Source organism: Erpetoichthys calabaricus, chromosome 2 (assembly GCF_900747795.2).
Source record: "Erpetoichthys calabaricus chromosome 2, fErpCal1.3, whole genome shotgun sequence".
NCBI classification, from domain to species: Eukaryota; Metazoa; Chordata; class Cladistia; order Polypteriformes; family Polypteridae; genus Erpetoichthys; species Erpetoichthys calabaricus.
In genome coordinates this window covers 324,406,339-324,427,351 of record NC_041395.2, presented here as the reverse complement: position 1 = coordinate 324,427,351, position 21,013 = coordinate 324,406,339, and the positions used below count along the sequence as shown (strand labels likewise).

The 21,013-nt window shown below is 39.8% G+C and overlaps 1 protein-coding gene across 1 annotated transcript in view; it reads right to left on the bottom strand.

The window, feature by feature from the left end:
- Positions 1 to 20,812, bottom strand: part of atp6v1ba (ATPase, H+ transporting, lysosomal, V1 subunit B, member a) — a 180,654-nt gene extending 159,842 nt beyond the window's left edge. Inside the window, exon 1 of the mRNA XM_028796004.2 lies at positions 20,576 to 20,812. Coding sequence (XP_028651837.1) covers positions 20,576 to 20,687 — 112 coding nt within the window. The 5' untranslated portion in view covers positions 20,688 to 20,812. The remainder of the gene's footprint in view (positions 1 to 20,575) is intronic.
- Between the last annotated feature and the right edge of the window lie 201 nt (positions 20,813 to 21,013).

The window sequence follows — 21,013 nt, the reverse complement described above, 5'->3', positions numbered from 1 at the left end:
CTGACTAAATTGGTCCTTATGAAAAGAAACATCACAGTACAGCGACCCACTGTTAACCAATGAAATGGGACCAATGGAAGCACCCATACTGGATTAATTCTGAAAAGAATATGAACATACAGTGTGACATACACCATAATCATGAGAATTTTTAATTATATAGTGATACTAGGGGGACTGCAATGCAAATCACATCTCTGCCGCTCACATTGTGAAGGGGGGGCTGAACGCACGCTAAGGAGATGCGGTCGGATCAGCTGCTGTCTTGCTGCTGCTGCCAGGCTGCGTGTTCTGCTTGTCGTGCCGGGTGTCGATCATTTAAAAGCCTGTGCAGCAGCTGTCCTTTTGTCTCATTGCCTTGAGACAAAAAAGAAAAAACATTTTTGGCCATATCGCCCACCCTTACCATGATTCATCGTTTAGTTGAAAAAAATTCAGCTAGATCTACTTTATCGATGCCTGTGCGGATTTTGAAGACCCTGATTAGGTCCCCAAGCAGTCTTCTCTGCTTGAGACTAAACAGATTAAATTCTCAGAGTCTGTTATAGTAAAGCATGTCCATAAAAAAAGCACTTGGTTAATCTCCTCTGCACAATTTCAAACGTGGTTATGTCCATCTTATAGCATGGTGCCCAGGACTACACACAGTACTCCACATGTGGTCTCACTGGTGCATTATATAGTCTCAGCATAACATCCTTTGATTTACATTCAACAGTTTTTTTTGTAACACAACCTGACATTTTTTTGCCCTTTCAACTGCTTCTGCGCATTGCTTAGCGGTTTACACTGACAAGACATTCTCATCATCCAAGTCGTTTTCAGAGGTTGCTTCCTATTTGACAGTGTCGTCCATCTTGTATTTATAATTGAAGTTCCTCTTGCCAACGTGTAGCACTTTGCACTTTTCTAAGTTAAACTGCACTTTTCTAAGTGTTTGCCCAGTTCTGAAAAGTGTCAAAGTCCTTTTGAACTGTTTGTGCCTTTGGGCTGAACATCCTGCAAAGATCACTCCCAGTATTATTTACATGCTGCACATTCCATATAAATGAAATCCTCTTCAATGTTACTTCAAAGGTGTCAAGCAATGTATATCACCTATACTTTAAAAGGGTTTAGCAAAGGAATAATAAAGTTAGAGCCACACCACAGGATGACTACTACCAGCAGATTTAATAACTACTTGCACAAAAAGAGAGTACAGCTATTATCATTAAATGTTACAGCAGGGACCAACAACTCGTTTACACACCAAAACCAATTCCCAAAATCACCCTAAAAAGACTCCGTGTTGTGAACCCTCTCCCCTTGCTTATTTTTCTAGGATCCTCTAATATTTCCTATGACCTCATGAATGCCTACAAATATACATAGAGAGGCACTGTTGGCTGAAGAACAACATAGAGTTAGCCTTGAAAGTAATTACCTAAAGCCAGTGACAGTATAATTAATGTAATACTTTAACCAACTAAACACACCACAGAAAACAAAAATAAAACAACAAAAACAGAAAATGCCATCCAACTGAGCTCAGCTTCATTTTTTTTATTTATCGTGAACATGGGTGTTGTGTGTGTGTGCAAGAGTGGTCCCATGGATTGGCCTTCTGCCCAAGGTCGGCTCCTGCTCATTTCTAATGACCCTAAATTGGATTAAGCAGGGCTATGTTTAGTTCTGTTCACAAGCCATGAGTGGCATACACATCAATAAATACAGTGTACTTAAAATACAATGTGCCAAATGTCCCTATACTCTAAATACATACACTAACAGTTAAAAGTTGTAGAACAACTCAGTTTTTCAATTTTTTTTTCCTTCAACTTTCATCAGTTGAAATACAATGAATGACCTAAAAAGGTGAAAAAGTAAGCAGTAAAGTACCAGTGGTTTAAATTTAAAGTGTAAGTTGGCCAAAAGTTAAAAAACAGGAACTATCAGAATATACAATAGGCTTTCTTCCTTGAACAACTAATAGGTTACAACATGCAGAAGTTCTGCAACAATTAAAGTAAATGAAGCCTTACAAGTGGAAGCAAACAATTTGCACAGGTGTCCCAACTTCTATTGATTACTTAAAAACCCTTTGTCTTAAAGCATAGGTGGAACAGACTGTTACAACTTGAACAATATCACACTGTAGAAACTTGAAAATTCCAGTGATAAATGGCAATTAACAAATGAAATGAGACAGATCAGAGAAGTGCAGGCCTTTCATTTAGAGAAAATTACAAAAAAAAAAATCCAAGTGTCAGCAAGTACAGTAGGGTCCTGCACAATCCAAAGGCAATTAGAAACTGGAAGGAACTCTGATAGGAAGAGATCTGGCAGAACCAAAATCTCAAGCCAATCAGAGGACAAGATTCAAGCAAAGCTTAATAGTGCAGGTGGAAAAAAGCAGGTCTCAGTTTCAACTGTGAAGAGGAGACTTTGTGCTGCAGATTTGATAGGGCGAGAGGCAGTAAGAAAGCCATTCCTTAAAGGACAAAACAGGGCCTTGAAAATACCGGCTGTGGAATACTGGAGACTGGAATAAAGTCTTATGGACCGAATGAATCAAAATTTGAAATCTTCGGTTCATCGCGCAGGGTATTTGTACGCCGTTGAATTGGTGAAAGGGTGGTTCCTCACAGTGTGCGATGCCAACTGTCAAACATGGAGGAGGAAGTGTGATGGTCCGGCGTTCTTTGGCTGGAGGCAGAGTTGGTGAAATGCAGAGAATGACTGGCATTCTGAACCAAAAGGTTACCAGAGTTTGGCTGTTATATCCGCAAAAGGTAGCTACTTTGATAAATCAAAAATCTGAATAAAATGTTGTACACTTAATGATTCATTGACTTTTTTTAATTTGCCTTTGTTTATTTGTTCTATACCATGATTTCATGAAACATTAAGACATTAAACTGCATGCACTTCCATAAAAACTGAAAAAAAAGGTGTTCTAAAACTTTAAAATGGTAGTGTATATACACACACGAGTATATACTTAAATTGGCTGCAGAATGCTTATAAATATTAATAACAAATGAATGACAAAACAGGGACAGTTGAAAATGGAAAAAAAAACTACAATTTCCAGTTAAAAAGTGCATCATTCAAGAAATAACCAAGTACAAAATGATTCATGAACACATGAAGGTTTCTTTCTTTCGCATACCAGTACAATCATCTTTGCCGGTGATGATAAAAATGTCCACATGCCTGAATAGCAAAGGGACAGCCATGAAACTGTTACTGAAATTCATGTGAAAGAATCGCGTGTGGAAATTATGCACAGGACATGATGAATATTTCAGGGTCTTATTAAGGAGAAAAATATTTGACAACACGAAAATACTTAACATTAAAAGGGTCAAAAAGATAAATGTGTTGCCTGCTGTGACAGCTCAGGGAAATTAATAGAATGTACTCAATTTGTTTCTGGAAATTTATATTCCTTTATTCAGTAAGCTGTCAACTAGACTGCTTCATTCCTTAATGTTCTGGCCACCGCAAAGTGCTAATGTGAAATGTTACACTGCGTGACTCTAAAAAGTACTTAGAATGACACATTTGTGGAATTTTTTTTTTACTTTAATGTAAAAGCCAGAATGACGGAGTGTATTAAAAAAGCAGTTTCATTTTGTGCCTAAAAATCTAAATGCCTCAGTTGATGAACTTGTACTATGAAAAAAGGACAACACATTATTACAATATCTTTCGAAAATTCAAAATCTATAATGCATACAAGTCTCTGTTACTTAGAAAGCAGTAACACTGTGCTGAAAATAAAGCATATTGTGATCAATTTTAATGTTTTTTTAGTGCTTGTTATCCAAAGACTATGCAGTCATAGTTTATTTCTGGACAGGATAATGTGAAATGAATTATTTCACAGTATCTGCACCATTTTAATACCAGTCCTGGTTAAATTAAAAAAGATAAATTTGTGCGAGTCTTTAAGAGAAAAAGTGTTGTGTTATATACATGCAGTCTGAAGGATGTGAACTTTATAGTTTACCTGTCAAAGAGCACTTGGGAGGGGAAAAAGTACACTTAGTATCCGCTTAAAATTAACTTACAATGCCTGTAAAACATTTTCAACTCTTGAGGTTTTCAAATTTTATTGTTATACAACTTTGAGTCACAGTGGAAATTATTTGACTTTTTTGGCAATGATCAACAGAAAGACACTCTTTAAATGTCAAAGTGAAAACATATTTCTACAAAGTGGTCTTAAATAATTATGTGATCAACTATAAATATTCTCTCCTTTAATAAGAAACCCCTAAATCATCACAGGTGAAGCCCACTGGCTTTAGAAGTCACAAAATTACTTCAAGGGAGGTCACCTGTCTGGTGTTTCTGTTGTGTATATTCTAATATAGAAAGGACAACCTGTGGTGAGTCAGTATGGTGGACTGACCTACACAATGAAGACAAAAAAAAAAACAGACCAGCAACTCTTTGAAAAGCACAAATCAGAGAATTGGAGACAAGAAAATATCCAGTCTCTTGGATATCTAGTTACATCAATCATGAAAAAATGGAAAGAGTATGGCAGAGCTGTAAATCTGCTACAACAGGCCATCCACCAAATCTGAAGAGGTATCATGCAAGAAGACAGGTGAGGGAAAAAACCAAGAGACCTATAGGAACTCTGAAGGACTTACAAGCTACAGTGGTTCACATTATAGAGACTGTGGAGACAACAACTATGCCCAGGTACTTTACCAGTCACAGCTGTATGAAAGAGTAGGCAAGAGAAAATGCACGGGACAATCTCGGCTAACTCTAAGGAACACAGGAGACTATGAAGTCAGCTGGAAGAAGGGTAATCTAGTCTGATGAGACCAAAACTGAGCTTCTTAGCGATTAGAGGAAACACCACATTTGAAAACTGCTCATTATCAAAAACACACCAACCCAACTGTGAAGCACGGTGGTGGCAGCATCATGCTATGAGGAAACCTCTCTGCAGCAGGCCCTGGAAGGCTTCCAAGGGTAAAATGAATGAAGCAAAATCCTGGAGTTGAATCACATGTGGTCTGCAGGAAACCTGCACCTTGGGAGAACATTTGCTTTCCAGCAAGACAGCCAAAAGCTGCAAAGGAATGGGTGAAAAACAACAATGTTAATGTCCTGAAGGGGCAGACTCAGAGTCCAGATCTCAGTCCAATGGAGGATTTGTGGTTGTTCACTCACAAATCTCTTTACAGGTTGACACAGCTAAAAAAAAACTTGGAAAAGAACTGCAGAGTCCAGATTGACAAAGCTGATAGAGAGAGAGACCTGTGCTCAGACTCAAGGCCATAATGCCGACACCGACTTCACACCGACTTAAGAGGGTGAACACTTGTGCAATCAATTAATGTGTGTTTTGCATTTGTATTTAAATTTAGGCCCCTTTGCAGAGATTGGTTTTCACTTTGACATTAAAGAGTAATTTTCTGTTGTCATAAAAGCCAAAATAAAGCCAGTGATTCAATGTTGTGTCACAATAAAGAAGAGTGAATGGCCACAGCTAACTAAGCTCCATGCAATTTCACTTTTGTCTGCTTCCCTCCACACTCTCAGAATATGTAGATTCATGGTAGAGATGGAAGACAGATAGTGCCATGTTATATAGCATTGATTTATTAATCCATGGCCCTGTCGGTCACACTGATGCATTGCATCCGTTCATCTATTAATTCATCGCCTGAACTCACTCAAGACAACAAGTCACAGGGGGAGAAAACTTAACTTTGTGGCACAGCAAGAACAAGTTATGGATGGCTCAGCAGTCACACCACATGCGCTTCAGAACAGGCCATCCACCCGACGCTATAAATGTTTGGGCCGAGTCAGTACTTGGATGGGAGACCATCTTGGAACTGCTGCTGGAAATGGAGCTGGTGAGGACAGCAGAGGGTGCCTTACCCTGTGGTTTGAATGTGAATCCCCAATGCAATGACAGGAATACTGTGCTGTAAAATGGAGCTGTCCTTCAGATGAGAAGTAAAACTGAGGTCCTGACTCTCTGAGGTCATTAAAGATACCTGGGCATAATTCATAATGAGTGGTGTATATCCTGATGTCCAGGCTAAATTGTCCACCAAGGGCTAGTCATTCTGGCCCCCTTATCATCCCCTGTCTCTAACTGTCTCTCTCTCTCTCTCTCTCTCTCTCTCTCTCTCACCCCTTCACCACCTAATAGCTAATGTGTGGTGAGCATACTGGTGCAAAATGGCTGCCGTTGCATCATCCATGTGGATGCTACAAATTAGTGGTGGTTGAAGTGGTGTAAACTGCTTTCAGTAGTGAGAAAAGCGCTATATACATGTAAAAAATTATTATTTTTATTACTAAGGGGCTTTGCCTCCTGCTCGCTTCACTTGCCAACCTCCGGTCCAGCACTACGTGCTAGCCACTTTGCAGTTCAGCCGCTTGTGTATGGGGATGCAGATGTATAATTTAAAGATTGTTATTTTCATGGGAATTGTTACATATCCATAAAAGAACTATTGTACATTACAGCGAGTAAGTAACCATATTAAAAAATAGTAAAACGTAATAATTTGAAAGTAAATTCTGCTTCATGTTGCATTCGAGTTTTTCATTGCGTTATACAATTTCATTCTGTTTGGCTTTGAAATTAACACACAAATATTTTTTAAAAACTTACACTTTTACTGTAAAACTTCAGTAAAAACAATATCTGTAATTAACTTTTCGTCAATATCTCACTGAATTTTGATTCTGTTTGGAGTTGCATTGTAACAACGCAACGTATAACTGCCCATGAGAGAATCTCGTTTCTTTCTCTCTACTAAATAAACTGACTTTTTCGAATGTTTGTCTCTGTGCTTTGTCATAGCAAAAGCTATTCTAATGGGAAATGGTTAACGTTTTAATACAAATGGCAAGTCAAGATCTCCTTTGTTGTCTAATGTTCTTCGGGGAAGATGTACTACATTACCTTTCTTGGATACATTCTCCTTTCAACAGTAATTTGGCCGGTCGAAGACCAGACGGTGTTAACAGTTGTAGATATTCTTCAGGATATTTTAAGTTGATGTGTTCATCTTCCACACGATCACCACCAACTGTTTCGGCATAGTCTATTGATACGCATTTAACCAATTTGCTGTGTAACTGGTCGACAATTTTCACGTTAATTTGTTTGACTTCATCGTTTCTCGGTTCTAGGATTGCCTGTGTATTCATTTCTTCTGTTGAAATCCCGTCGTGATGAAATTCATCAATAAGATTTGGACATAACACGTCTTCTTTAATTGGGAACTTAAAGTGAGGAAAACGTAAAAAAAATTATAAGAGCTGAGAGAGCAGGAAATGTGTCTGTCAAAAGCATTCAGACAAATGAGAGGTGAGAGGACCGTGTGTGTGGTTGAATATGGTTGAGAGGTGGGTGAGATTTGAAACAATCTCATGTCAAAAGTCTTGTCTCACGGGACTTGCAAAAATCTCTCAAAAAAGTCTTGTCTCATCGCAGGATTTTTTTTTTATATAATAGAGGGATCATTATCTGTCTACCACAAGGCATGCTTACACCTATATAGCACTACTTTGTCAAAATCTAAGAACACAACCAACTGATTGAAATCTGAAAAGCTGTATTTCCAAACTGCTCACTGTCTTAAAATGTACTAACAAAGTTCAACTGAAAGCAGAACTCTGAAAAAGAAAAAGAAATAACACACCTCCTTGAGCTGAACCTGATGCATGCTTGGAAGACTTTTGTAGGAAATTATTACCTGAGCATGAAAAATGGACATAAACCAACAGGACTCCAGATAAAACTATCTATATCTTTTAAAGTGTGTTTATCTTGCCTGAGCTACATGAAAATACACACCAACTTGGGCAAGCGAAATACTAATTCAGCCACATAAATCACTAGACAGAAGAACTGACAGAGACATAAAGAATTTAAGACTAGAAAGACTCGCTGAAGAAATCAAAAGGAGAGGAAAGGAAATGCTGATCTTCACATTCAAGTGCCACAAGTGCATCTTTTGTTTCCAAAAACATCTGTACGTACATTTTTTGTTGATACAATTTTACACAGTGACTGGCCAGAGCAATTTACACAGCAAACGAATGAAAAAAAAAAAAAATCTACAAAAGGTTCCTTTAATTAACTACAAACAGTGCTTATCAGCAGGCCTAACATGCAAACACTGACAAATATTGTTTCAATTTTCTTTTCAAGGGTGAAAACACAGGCAAGATTCTGTAGGCAGCTGATGATTTTCTCATCCATCATTTAATTGGTAAATTACTGTTATCACTGCAAAAAACAAGGATGACAATATTAATAAAACAAAACTAAATTTCAGCAAATCAAAAATTTAGAAGCGAAGCTCCAAATGAAAAACTCCTAGGAGCGGCTCCATCTAATGACAGGCCGACAAGGAGATGGGAATCAAACATCTCACTTCTCTCCATTGAGGAGATGGAGATAAGACAACAGGTGCAACAGCAGACTTGGCTGATGTTTAATACAGTCACAGCGCCTTTGTTCCAAAGCAAAAAATAATTATTTAGATGTGCGTTTCCTTTGTTAATTGATTTTTTTTTTTTTTTTTTACATTGAGCTCCAGGTGAGATTGTGAATCCTATTTTCTCCACAGTGTGGAATTTGCCAATTGGAGCATCTGCCTGCTACTAAAACTTGTTTACTCTGGTTAAATTTCTAACATTAAAAACCCACACACACACACACACACACACACACACACACACACACACGGCTAGAAAAGAGAAGCAAAGCCGATTCCAGCTCAGCTTATCTGCAATTTGTCAACCCATGTGACTGAAAAATGCAACTTCCATGCAGAGTGTAGAACATATTTAAATAATTACACTCTGTCTGGTCTTAACTTCTCAGAATACGGAATGACCAGATTTAACAGCATTACTGGTTATGTGGAGAGCCTAATCACTTTATAAATGTGAAAAACTAAAAAAAACTTAAAGCTTCTCAAGGCCTGACACACAAAATGAACCAAACCTTTGTAGCTCCCAGCGAGAGCCAATACCTTGATAACATTAAGAAACTGGCAGGTACAACTTTCCACACGCCATCCCTAAACCCCCACGTACAGTGCTTCATTACAGAATCAGTACTGTTATAATCAATTAAGTGAGAAAAAGCTGATTCAAAGTTAAACAACTAGCAGCTCCGAAAACCCCTTTTACACATCTCCTTACTAAGAGGAAGCGAGAATAGAAGAGAGTGATTAGCAGAGGATAATACAGCACAATGTTCTACATATTGGATTCCACTTTGAAAATGAAAGGTTAGATCTGTCAGGGATAATAAAACAATGGATTAAATACACTTTCCTTTTGGACAGGCTATCTAAATAAGCAAACACTATTCAATTTGGGCTTTCATTCACTTTCTAACCTCATTTTAAAAACAAATTTAATCAAGCACCTGGATGAGATGAGATGATTGAAGTTTTTAAAATTTTTAAAGGAATAAGTACAGTGGATACCAGCTGTTAACTTTAATATAACTTGTCACTTGTTAAGCGTTAATTTTATAAAAATATTGGGAATCTTTTTCTTCACACAGATAAACATAGACACAATGAATAAATTACCTAGTAGTGGGTTAGAAAGTAGGACTTTCAAGATCTGTAAGTCTCAAATTAATGTCACTTTGGAGAAATCAGTTAGAAAGGATTGGTGCACTTTACTGGACTGAGTGGCCTGTTCTTGTCACAAATTTTCTAATGTCTTAATTCATGAATAAGGCCCCAAGATACTTGAACCACTACTTGAAACAGGAGTCTGTCAGGGAAACAAAACAAGGGTTTTTATGCTCTTTCCATTTAGACATTCTATCTAAATAAGAAAACAACAATATTCAGCTTGCACTTTCATACATTTTCTTCACCCACATTTGCGGTTACAGGAGCCAAAAGCCATGATAAAAAACAGCACAACGGTCCATTAATGAGCACATTCACTCTCTGCAGGGAATTTAAAGTTGCACATTTGCTTGTAGTAACCATGTGATAGAAGATTATTATTAAAGGAGTAATACTTGCATATACAGTGTAAAGTGAGTTGTGACAGTGCTTACTGTGAAAATAAATTTAGAAAGACCAACTTTAGTACTGGTGACTCCACACATTTTTCCTTCATTCGATAGGTTTGGACAGATAAAGTACTATCTATTTTCCACAATTGTTTTCTCTAACAAATCATAAAAATAGATATGGTAGTTAAACAGTATAAAATGTACATATAAAACTGAAATCCTAACAATGAAAAATTATGGGAGAATAAAAAGTCAAAAAAAAGAAGCTGAAGTTCCACATCAAATATTCATTTTCCAGATTGCCTCTAATTTAGATATTTAGGCAAACCCCGATTGCTCAAGCAGTTCTCCTCAATGATTCCAAAGTCAAATGTCTTTATGAATGTGACACATTCTCCGCATGCTTGCACTAATATTTCCCAAGCTCAATGAAGCAATAATGGAAACTAAAGTGGACACCATCCACCACATTGTGACAAATAGGAAACAGAAAAAACTAAAACAAATCTACTTGGGGAAGTGAAAGAACATCCAAGTAAATCCAAGTTTACGCACCCCTCCCTTCTCATTAGTGCTTATAACTGTAACTCTGAAGGACACCCATTGAGTGCTGAAGAAAAAGCAAAGAAAGCCTACAAAACTAAAATAGAAAACCACCTTCCTCCAATAAACACTGCCAGTACAACATTCCTATTACCGTACTTTGTGCACTATAAGGCGCACTTAAAAGCCTTTAATTTTCTCAAAAATCCATGGTGCGCCTTTAAATTCGGTGCGCCTTATGTGTGCACTGAGTTCCAAAATCTGTAAAAATGTTGTTGTGCATTTTAGTAAGCGCTCCGCTTGATTGACTGTCGGACCATTTCCTGCCGACATAGGAACGTAGTAATACATACACTACGTACGCTGGCAGCGATAAACCAATTGCAGAACATTACGTAAAGCCACGTGCAGACGTACGCTTACCTCCGCCACGCCTACGGCAGGTAGGTATATTGTACTACTGGTGCGCTGCGAAACAACATTTGTTTGGCTAAGGACCCTGAAAATGGCATCAGAGAAGAGACATGCTTACGATGCACAATTCAAACTACAGGCTATCAGTTACGCGGTTGTAAATGGGAATAGAGCAGCAGCGAGAGAATTCAAAATCAATGAATCTATGGTTCGGAAGTGGAGGAAGCAGGAGAATGAATTGCGCCAAGTTAAAAAGACAAAACAGAGTTTCCGCGGGAACAAGGCGAGGTGGCCAGAGTTGGAAGACCAACTTGAACAATGGATTCTTGAACAAAGAGAAGCCGGGAGAAGCGTCTCTACAGTCACCATTCGACTGAAGGCAATAACGATAGCACAAGACATGAAGCTCGAACACTTTCAAGGAGGTCCGTCTTGGTGCTTTCGTTTTATGAAAAGGCGCCATCTCGCCATCCGCGCACGAACTACCGTGGCGCAGCAACTGCCAGCAGATTACAAAGAAAAGCTGACCATCTTCCGCACCTACTGCAGCAACAAGATTACCGACAAAAAAATCCAGCCCAACCACATCACCAACATGGACAAGGTCCCTCTCACTTTTGACATCCCCGTGAACCATACTGTGGAGAAAAAGGGGACCAGCACGGTATCCATACGCACCACGGGGCATGAGCAGTCGGCTTTCACTGTTGTTCTTGGTTGCCACGGTAATGGACAGAAACTACCACCTATGGTCATTTTTAAGAGGAAGACGCTGCCAAAAGAAAAGTTTCCAGCCGGAGTCATCGTTAAGGCCAATCCAAAGGGCTGGATGGACGAGGAGAAAATGAGAGAGTGGCTGAGAGAGGTGTATGTGAAGAGACCGGGCGGGTTTTTCCATGTATCACCGTCTTTGTTGATCTGTGACTCCATGCGTGCCCATATCACCGATACTGTGAAAAAACAAGTGAAGCAAATGAATACGGAGCTTGCCATCATTCCGGGAGGATTAACAAAAGAACTCCAACCGCTGGACATCGGTGCGATGGATGAGAGACGGCGAACACACCTTTACTAAGACTGGGAGGCAGCACCGGGTGAGTTATGCCACCATATGTGAATGGATTGTGGATGCCTGGGCTAAGGTGTCTGCTTCGACTGTTGTCCGAGCTTACGCGAAAGCTGGAATCATTGCTGAACAGCCACCCGGCATGAGACTGACTCCGACAATGGCGAGAGGGAACCCGGCATGTTTGATGGCGAACTTGCCCATCTGTTCAATTCAGATACAGAAGGTGAGGACTTCGATGGATTTGTGACAACAGACTGATCAAAAAACAATGGGAGTGTATTTTTAAATACGTAGTAGAATAAGGTTTAACTAAACTCATTGTTTTGCTTCTGTTACCTTGTTTTTGCATGCGCTGAATAATACGGTGCGCCTTATGTATGGCTTAAGTACAGAAATAAGCCCCGCAATTGAGAGTGCGCCTTATGGTGCGCAAAATACGGTACATGAACAACTCCTACAACTTCAGCTGGAATGGAGAGTGAGGAGTCCATCACTGACCATCAGTAGGGGCTGTCCATAACTAATGACCAAGTAAGTGGACAACTGAGGAAGCTACACACAAGAAAAGCTGTGGGACAAGATGGAGTCAGTCCTCAAATTCTTAAGGCCTGTACCGGCCAACTTTGTGGTATCATCTGTCACCTATTCAGTCTGTCCCTAGGGCTGAAGAAAGTGCAGCTGCTACGGAAAGTACCCTACATTGTTCCTGCTCCAAATAAGACATACAGTGGTGTGAAAAACTATTTGCCCCCTTCCTGCTTTCTTATTCTTTTGCATGTTTGTCACACAAAATGTTTCTGATCATCAAATACATTTAACCATTAGTCAAATATAACACAAGTAAACACAAAATGCAGTTTTTAAATGATGGTTTTTATTATTTAGGGAGAAAAAAAATCCAAACCTACATGGCTCTGTGTGAAAAAGTAATTGCCCCCTTGTTAAAAAATAACCTAACTGTGGTATATCACACCTGAGTTCAATTTCCGTAGCCACCCCCAGGCCTGATTACTGCCACACCTGTTTCAATCAAGAAATCACTTAAATAGGAGCTGCCTGACACAGAGAAGTAGACCAAAAGCACCTCAAAAGCTAGACATCATGCCAAGATCCAAAGAAATTCAGGAACAAATGAGAACAGAAGTAATTGAGATCTATCAGTCTGGTAAAGGTTATAAAGCCATTTCTAAAGCTTTGGGACTCCAGCGAACCACAGTGAGAGTCATTATCCACAAATGGCAAAAACATGGAACAGTGGTGAACCTTCCCAGGAGTGGCCGGCCGACCAAAATTACCCCAAGAGCGCAGAGACGACTCATCCGAGAGGTCACAAAAGACCCCAGGACAACGTCTAAAGAACTGCAGGCCTCACTTGCCTCAATTAAGGTCAGTGTTCACGACTCCACCATAAGAAAGAGACTGGGCAAAAACGGCCTGCATGGCAGATGTCCAAGACGCAAACCACTGTTAAGCAAAAAGAACATTAGGGCTCGTCTCAATTTTGCTAAGAAACATCTCAATGATTGCCAAGACTTTTGGGAAAATACCTTGTGGACTGATGAGACAAAAGTTGAACTTTTTGGAAGGCAAATGTCCCGTTACATCTGGCGTAAAAGGAACACAGCATTTCAGAAAAAGAACATCATACCAACAGTAAAATATGGTGGTGGTAGTGTGATGGCCTGGGGTTGTTTTGCTGCTTCAGGACCTGGAAGGCTTGCTGTGATAGATGGAACCATGAATTCTACTGTCTACCAAAAAATCCTGAAGGAGAATGTCCGGCCATCTGTTCGTCAACTCAAGCTGAAGCGATCTTGGGTGCTGCAACAGGACAATGACCCAAAACACACCAGCAAATCCACCTCTGAATGGCTGAAGAAAAACAAAATGAAGACTTTGGAGTGGCCTAGTCAAAGTCCTGACCTGAATCCAATTGAGATGCTATGGCATGACCTTAAAAAGGCGGTTCATGCTAGAAAACCCTCAAATAAAGCTGAATTACAACAATTTTGCAAAGATGAGTGGGCCAAAATTCCTCCAGAGCGCTGTAAAAGACTCATTGCAAGTTATCGCAAACGCTTGATTGCAGTTATTGCTGCTAAGGGAGGCCCAACCAGTTATTAGGTTCAGGGGGCAATTACTTTTTCACACAGGGCCATGTAGGTTTGGATTTTTTTTTCTCCCTAAATAATAAAAACCACCATTTACAAATTGCATTTTGTGTTTACTTGTGTTATATTTGACTAATGGTTAAATGTGTTTGATGATCAGAAACATTTTGTGTGACAAACATGCAAAAGAATAAGAAATCAGGAAGGGGGCAAATAGTTTTTCACACCACTTCACCTAATGACTAATGATCAGTGGCGCCTCTGCCTCACATCATGAAGACCATCAAGAGGTTGGCCCTGGACTATATGAATCCTCTTGTGGTAGATGATCTAGATCCACTGCAGTTTGCCTATAGGACAAAGATTGGAATGGAGGATGCACGTATCTGCTCCACAAGGCTTATTCTCACATGGACAAAGCTGGCAGCACTGTGAACATTATATGTTTTTTTTTTTATTATTATTAGTATTATTTAGTGGCTTCAACACCAAGCAGTCATCCCAGTTAAGGAGTCAGTTCAGAGATATGCAGGTGGATGAGCCTGTGGTGTCCTGGATAATGGACTGCCTGTCCAGCAGAGCACAGTTTGTGAGACTTAAGGACTGTGTGAGCAACATTGGAATACTGCAAGGAAGTCACTCTGTACACCCGACACTATAAATATAAAAGCAGGTCATGCCACTTGCAGAAAGTTTGAGACAATTCTGCACTTATGGGATGTATTGATAAGGGGAATGAGACTGAGGAGAGGAGTCAGGTGGAGAACTTTGTTTCTTGGTGCAAAGAGAACTGTCTGCAATTTAACATTAGCAAAACTAAACATCTGGTTATTGACTTTTACCGCACCAAACAGCCGCTATGTCTGGTCACTATAAGGACTGGATGTAGAGGTTGTGCACTCCTACAAGTACTTGGGGTTCCACATCAACGACTGGTCTCGTAACACAGAGCAACTAGAGAAGAAAAGAAAAAAGAGCCTTCTCTGCCCTAAGAGACTGTGTTCCTTAAATGTGGGAATTAACATCCATCACATCTCCTGCAACTCCGTCATGGCCAGTGCGATCTTATACACTGAGGTGTGCTGGGCCAATAATTCAGCGGGCCTCTCCTGATGTGATGTTTACAAATTAATTAAAAGAGCAGGCTCAGTTATGACACACTGTAGATCACCTGGACATAGTAGCAAAGAAGAGAATGAAGACATAACTGAGTGCCATTATGAACAGTGCTGCACATCCACAACAGAAGTGTACCAAGAAATACTACTGGGGCTCCTTTATGCCAACAGCAATACACCTGCATCATGTTTCACTGTAACTGCCAAGCCAGAAGTTTTTTCTCTTTTTAATTTTATTTCTTTTTAGTTATTCTGGTGTGTGTATATATTTATTTATTTAATAAGCTTAACTCTTTTAGGGCAGATATCAATGTTTGTTGACACGTTGCCCTGACGATGGACTAAAATTGATATTTGGGGCAGAGGGTGAAAAAAAGCTGTAAACGTAGATAAAACTCACCATTACTTTATAGGTAGACCCTCTTTGCTAGGTGGACTGTCAGACTTGTTGACTTGACATTAAATCCCTGCGTGTGCACGAGTAATGTAGAGAAAACAACGTCTAGAATGGCATCAACATCCAGCGAGAGTGAAGTGAATGCACAAAGCAAAATACTCCATGTGTATTATTTATTTATTTATGTATTATTGCTGAATCGGACTCTGACTTATCAAACTCCGATTTTGATGCAAATAATCCGGAAATCGAAAACGAAAGACGGACCTGCATCAGCTGATCGTAGTGTTGCACACACTTGTGTAGCTGATGCGCCAATGGCAACATTCATCCTGCGAGGACTACACAGACATAGATGCATGGGAGGCAAACTGGCAACTAGACTTCATCAAACAACACAACATGCTAGTGAACACTATGGATTACCAGCCAGTCGACTGCTTCAAGCAGTTTTTTTTCCAGAAAGTGCCTTGAAGCTAATGAGTGATGAAACGAATAATAAGTATGTGAATTTACAAACTGTTAGAGGCCCAAGGAACAAAAAAACAGAGTGACATTTGTCATAAATAAGTATTTTATGTTGATTTATGTGTGAAACCACTGCTTTGTGTGCTTTCCAGAAAACAGTTTTTTAGAAAAAATATTTAGCTCTGGGACAAAAGGGAAAAAAACCAGCCCCAAAAGAGTTAAATTAAAAGCCAAATTTCCTCCTGGGGAAAATAAAGTCCTATTTATCTATCTATCTGGGTTACACAGGACGTCTCCACTAGGCTCCTGGAAGCAAAATGAAGTTGGCACTGAAACCATCTTAGCCAGTTGAGAGAGAAAGAAAAAAAAAAAAGGAACTCGGTCAGCTCTGGTGACTAATCGGTCTCTTGTTACATTTGACATAATATGGCTCTCTGTAGCAGCACACGTCTAATGCTGCCTTTCCTTAGTGAATCCAAGTGATGACAACAACTTAACCAGGTTCTTTTTGCTTAAGTGGCACACCCCAAATAGGTCATACACCCTCCAGACTCTTTGAGAGAGATGAAAACAATAGTCTTGGCCAGTGAATATCATATGCAAACAACTGACAATGACATGGTTTTGTTAAGCAACGGTTCTACAAGGAACCACAGAGCCCAGTAATGTGCCATTTTAGAACCAGTATTTTAAATAGTGTACCATAATTCATGAATAAGGCCTTCAGGTACTTTAACTCCTCCACTTGGAGCAGCTGCTCATCCCTTCTCTGCAGAGCTCAAGCCACTCTTTTCAAGGAGTGGCCCATAATCTTAGATTTGGGAGTGCAAATTCTCATCCCAGCTGTATCACACTCATCTGATAATCTTTTCAGATTACCCTTGACAGAAGAGTAAATCCAAGAAGATAATATCAACTACAGAGATGCAACCCTTGGGTTTTCAAAATGGATACACTCAAAAATTCAGCTGCACGTGAATATAATGTTCCTGAAAATCATGAACCAAAGAAGAAGGAACAACCACACAATAAACAGCCTTGACTTAACACCAAGGATGTAAACACAGCTCTAAATCTGCTAATACAGACAACAGCAGCCCCTGGACCCCATTTTCTCCTGGCATCTTCAAGAAGATACCATGGGATACACAATCACAAGGCCACAAATCGCATGTACACAGGAATGGAAAACAGGACAAATTGTTCTAAATCTTCTTCCTCTTCTTTCGGCTGCTCCTGTTAGGGTTTGCCACAGTGGATGATCTTGTTCCATATCTTCCTGTCCTCTACATCTTGCTCTGTTACACCCACCATCTGCATGTTTTCTCTCACCACATCCATAAACCTTCTCTTAGGCCTTCCTCTTTTCCTCTTACCTGGCAGCTCTATCCTGAACATCCTTCTCCCAATATACTCAGCATTTCTCCTCTGCACATGTCCAAAACAACGCAATCTCGCATCTCTGACTTTGCCTCCCAATAAACTGTCCTAAATAGCCAAAGTAAATTCAGTAATAGGTAGATGGCTGAACTGAGCTCTACACTAGATAGATAGATAGATAGATAGATAGATAGATAGATAGATAGATAGATAGATAGATAGATAGATAGATAGATAGATAGATAGATAGATAGATAGATAGATAGACAGACAGACAGACAGACAGACAGACAGACAGACAGACAGACAGACAGACAGACAGACAGACAGACAGACAGACAGACAGACAGACAGACAGACAGACAGACAGACAGACAGACAGACAGATAGATAGATAGATAGATAGATAGATAGATAGATAGATAGATAGATAGATAGATAGATACTTTATTAATCCCAATGGGAAATTCACATAATCAATACACTGTGTGTTTCTGCCGATAATAAATTCCTGACTGCCTCATGGGCCTGAATTGGTCAGCGTGAGCTCCGTACTGTGATATTTACAGCTGCAAATGTGCTGTTTGGGTCATGTCCTGCAGCTGCCACAACACTGCATCATGACGATCAAGCGCTGAGAGATGGACAACGCCATACTGGAAGTCATAAAATAAGGTATAAGGACTATGTGAAGTCCCTTCTGAAGCGGTGTGGCATCCAGCAATCACCCCTGGAATCACTAGCTTAAGACAGAGATGAAGTAGTATTCTGACATTTACTGTGGAATCACGCACCTAGAAGAGGACTTACTCAGAAAAAGTGCAAAGACAAGGGGGAAAGAAGACACCATAATGAAGCAGGGAGCAGACCTTCCTGGTGCACCATATATCTGCCCCACATGCAACAAATCCTGCAGGTCTTGCATTGTACAGCTGCCAGGAACTAAACTGAGATGGGGAGTGATGTCCCTAAAGTTAATGATGATATTAATTATATTAATTGCTATTTTTTCATGTTGGGTACAGATCAAATATCTTTTGCTATCATAAATATTAGAGCTACAGTTGGTCTTCTAATCATGCCTTTTTTCTTTTAATAATGCTAAGACTGACTGGAGGCTACAGAGAAGGAATACATGATCAACTATTTTTTGACAACAACATATTAAAGTATTTTAAATACCTATATTTTCAAAACATTTTAACTTACTGCTATAAAAAATCCTTACGGTCTTAAGGCTTAAAAAAACAAAACACTACTTATAGGATATGCAGTTGCAAATGCCAACATCAACAGAGCACCTAAAATGTGTATTTTCTCCAACCTGAAAACAAATGTGACCAAAAGTTCCAAAAACATTTGTCAGCTGTACTGTGTGATCAAAGAGCATCACTTCATTTTGTAATTTATAACTCCATGCTTGGTACTGCAATCTTTACGTCCAGTCTTCATAGGTGTACTAGGTCTTAGCACTGATTGAAGAAAGCCAAACAGAAATGCAATGTTTTAAAAACAGACTAAAATATGTGGCTCACAATCCTCATTGGGTTTCTCTGCAACTGTCCCTAAAGCTCATGTTCTTGAGGTGGGCTTTCACTGCAAGCCATTTTAAAGAACATTTGGACACTTTTTTTTTTTTTTTTTTTTAATAATTTTATTACTTACTATTTTATCAAAGTCAACTTACAACATCCGACACACAATTGGTTCCATTTCTTTTGGTTTTCCCAATTGGAGCACAGGCAGGTGAAGTGACTTGCTCTGGGTCACACAGTGTCAGCATCGAGAGTTCAACCCACAGCCTTTGTATTGGTTAAGGATTTGGACAAACACAATGCACTACAATTTATTTTTGTATCGCCCAAAATCACGCAAGAACGGCCACAATGGGCTTAAACAGGCCCTGCCTTTTGGCAGCCCCCTAGCCTTGACTCTCTAAGAAGACAAGGAAAAACTCCCAAAAAAAAAAAAACCCTAGCAGGGGACAAAAAATGGAAGACACCTTGGGAAAGGCAGTTCAAAGGGAGACCCCTTTCCATGTTGGTTGGGCATGCAGTGGGTGTCAAAAAGAAGGGGTCAATACAATACAATACACAGAACAGAAGTAATTCTCAACACAATATAAAAGTAAAATAAAAATATTACACAAGTAAAGACCAGAATTTAACAGTAGATGGTATAACATAATATACAGTAATCACACGGATTGTCTTTTTTCACTAATATCCTTTTAATCATGCTGCCTTTACCAACGCTAATGTATCTGTACAACAGCAGCCTTTCTGTAAAGATAAGAATGGACTGAACCAATCCAAGCAATGCTGGTCATGTGGGCTCTTCTCCTTTTACATGTTAAAGCCTACAATGAGTAAATCATTTGCAACTAACTAAAAGTAGTTTAACTCGCTGTGCAAACGTTTCCTGTTAATTACTTGTGTTACTTGATCGCTTCGGGCGTGGAAAATAGGTACTTTTCTTGAACAGTGCCAATCCTTCGAGCGTGACCTTAGGAGATGAACAGACGATGGAAGTCAAGAGACCCTCCGAGCCCCGCGTCACGTGACTCTGTCATATGAGTCTCAGTCACATTCATTTCACTGACCTGCAGCTACTACCATTGGTTATTTACTAAATTCAAAGACATATAAAGAAATAAAACTAGCAACTCAAAATAATCTCCAGCAACTACTGATACTCTGGTTAGAAGAACAACGCACGCATACCCACGGAGTTCCATCACCAACCTAAGCAGCGTTTCCAAGTGATTTGGGTCAGATCCAACCCAACTTTTCCAAACGTGTCCTCGTTTCACTTTAAACCGTGGGGGATTTACGTTCCCAGAAGTTCGAACCGAGTAATGAGTTGTCAAAAGCTGCTCTCTGCTACTCATTCATTCGCAAAAGTCAACGTTACGGAGCGTCACCTGCAGCAGCTGAGAAACCAAAGATGCCGCGTCGAATAATAAATAATTCAGAAACAGGGGACAGACGTAGACTGGAGAATAGCCAAGCTGGAAAGTACACAGGTTAGAACTTAGCATACTTAGCCTCGGCTGTGAAAGGTAGTTTCTGCTGACTGCCTGTGCGTGTTGCCTTGCCGCGGCGTCTGGCCCGTTCAGAGGGTCAATGCTTCTGTTGTCCACCATCGTCGCCATCGCTGCGCTGTTAAATCAACTGCTCCAATACAACACGAGACCAGAGGCAGCTATCAAAAGTCCAGCAGGGAAGACAGCAACAACCACAAGTACGAAACTCAATACCGGAAGCGAGCACGCGCAGGAAGCCGCAACGGGACTGTCTTACGTACGTACAACGTGCGCGTCCCCGCCCACCACTCGGGAGGGTCAAGTGTTTTATTACTTCTGTGTGCTTGCAACTTTGTTTACGGGCTCCCTTCCGTTTGAGGCAAGTATTTGAGGAAAAATATTTTTAGGTAAACCGGATAAGCTGCTTCCATTAAAAAAGTGGTGTCGCAGAAGTT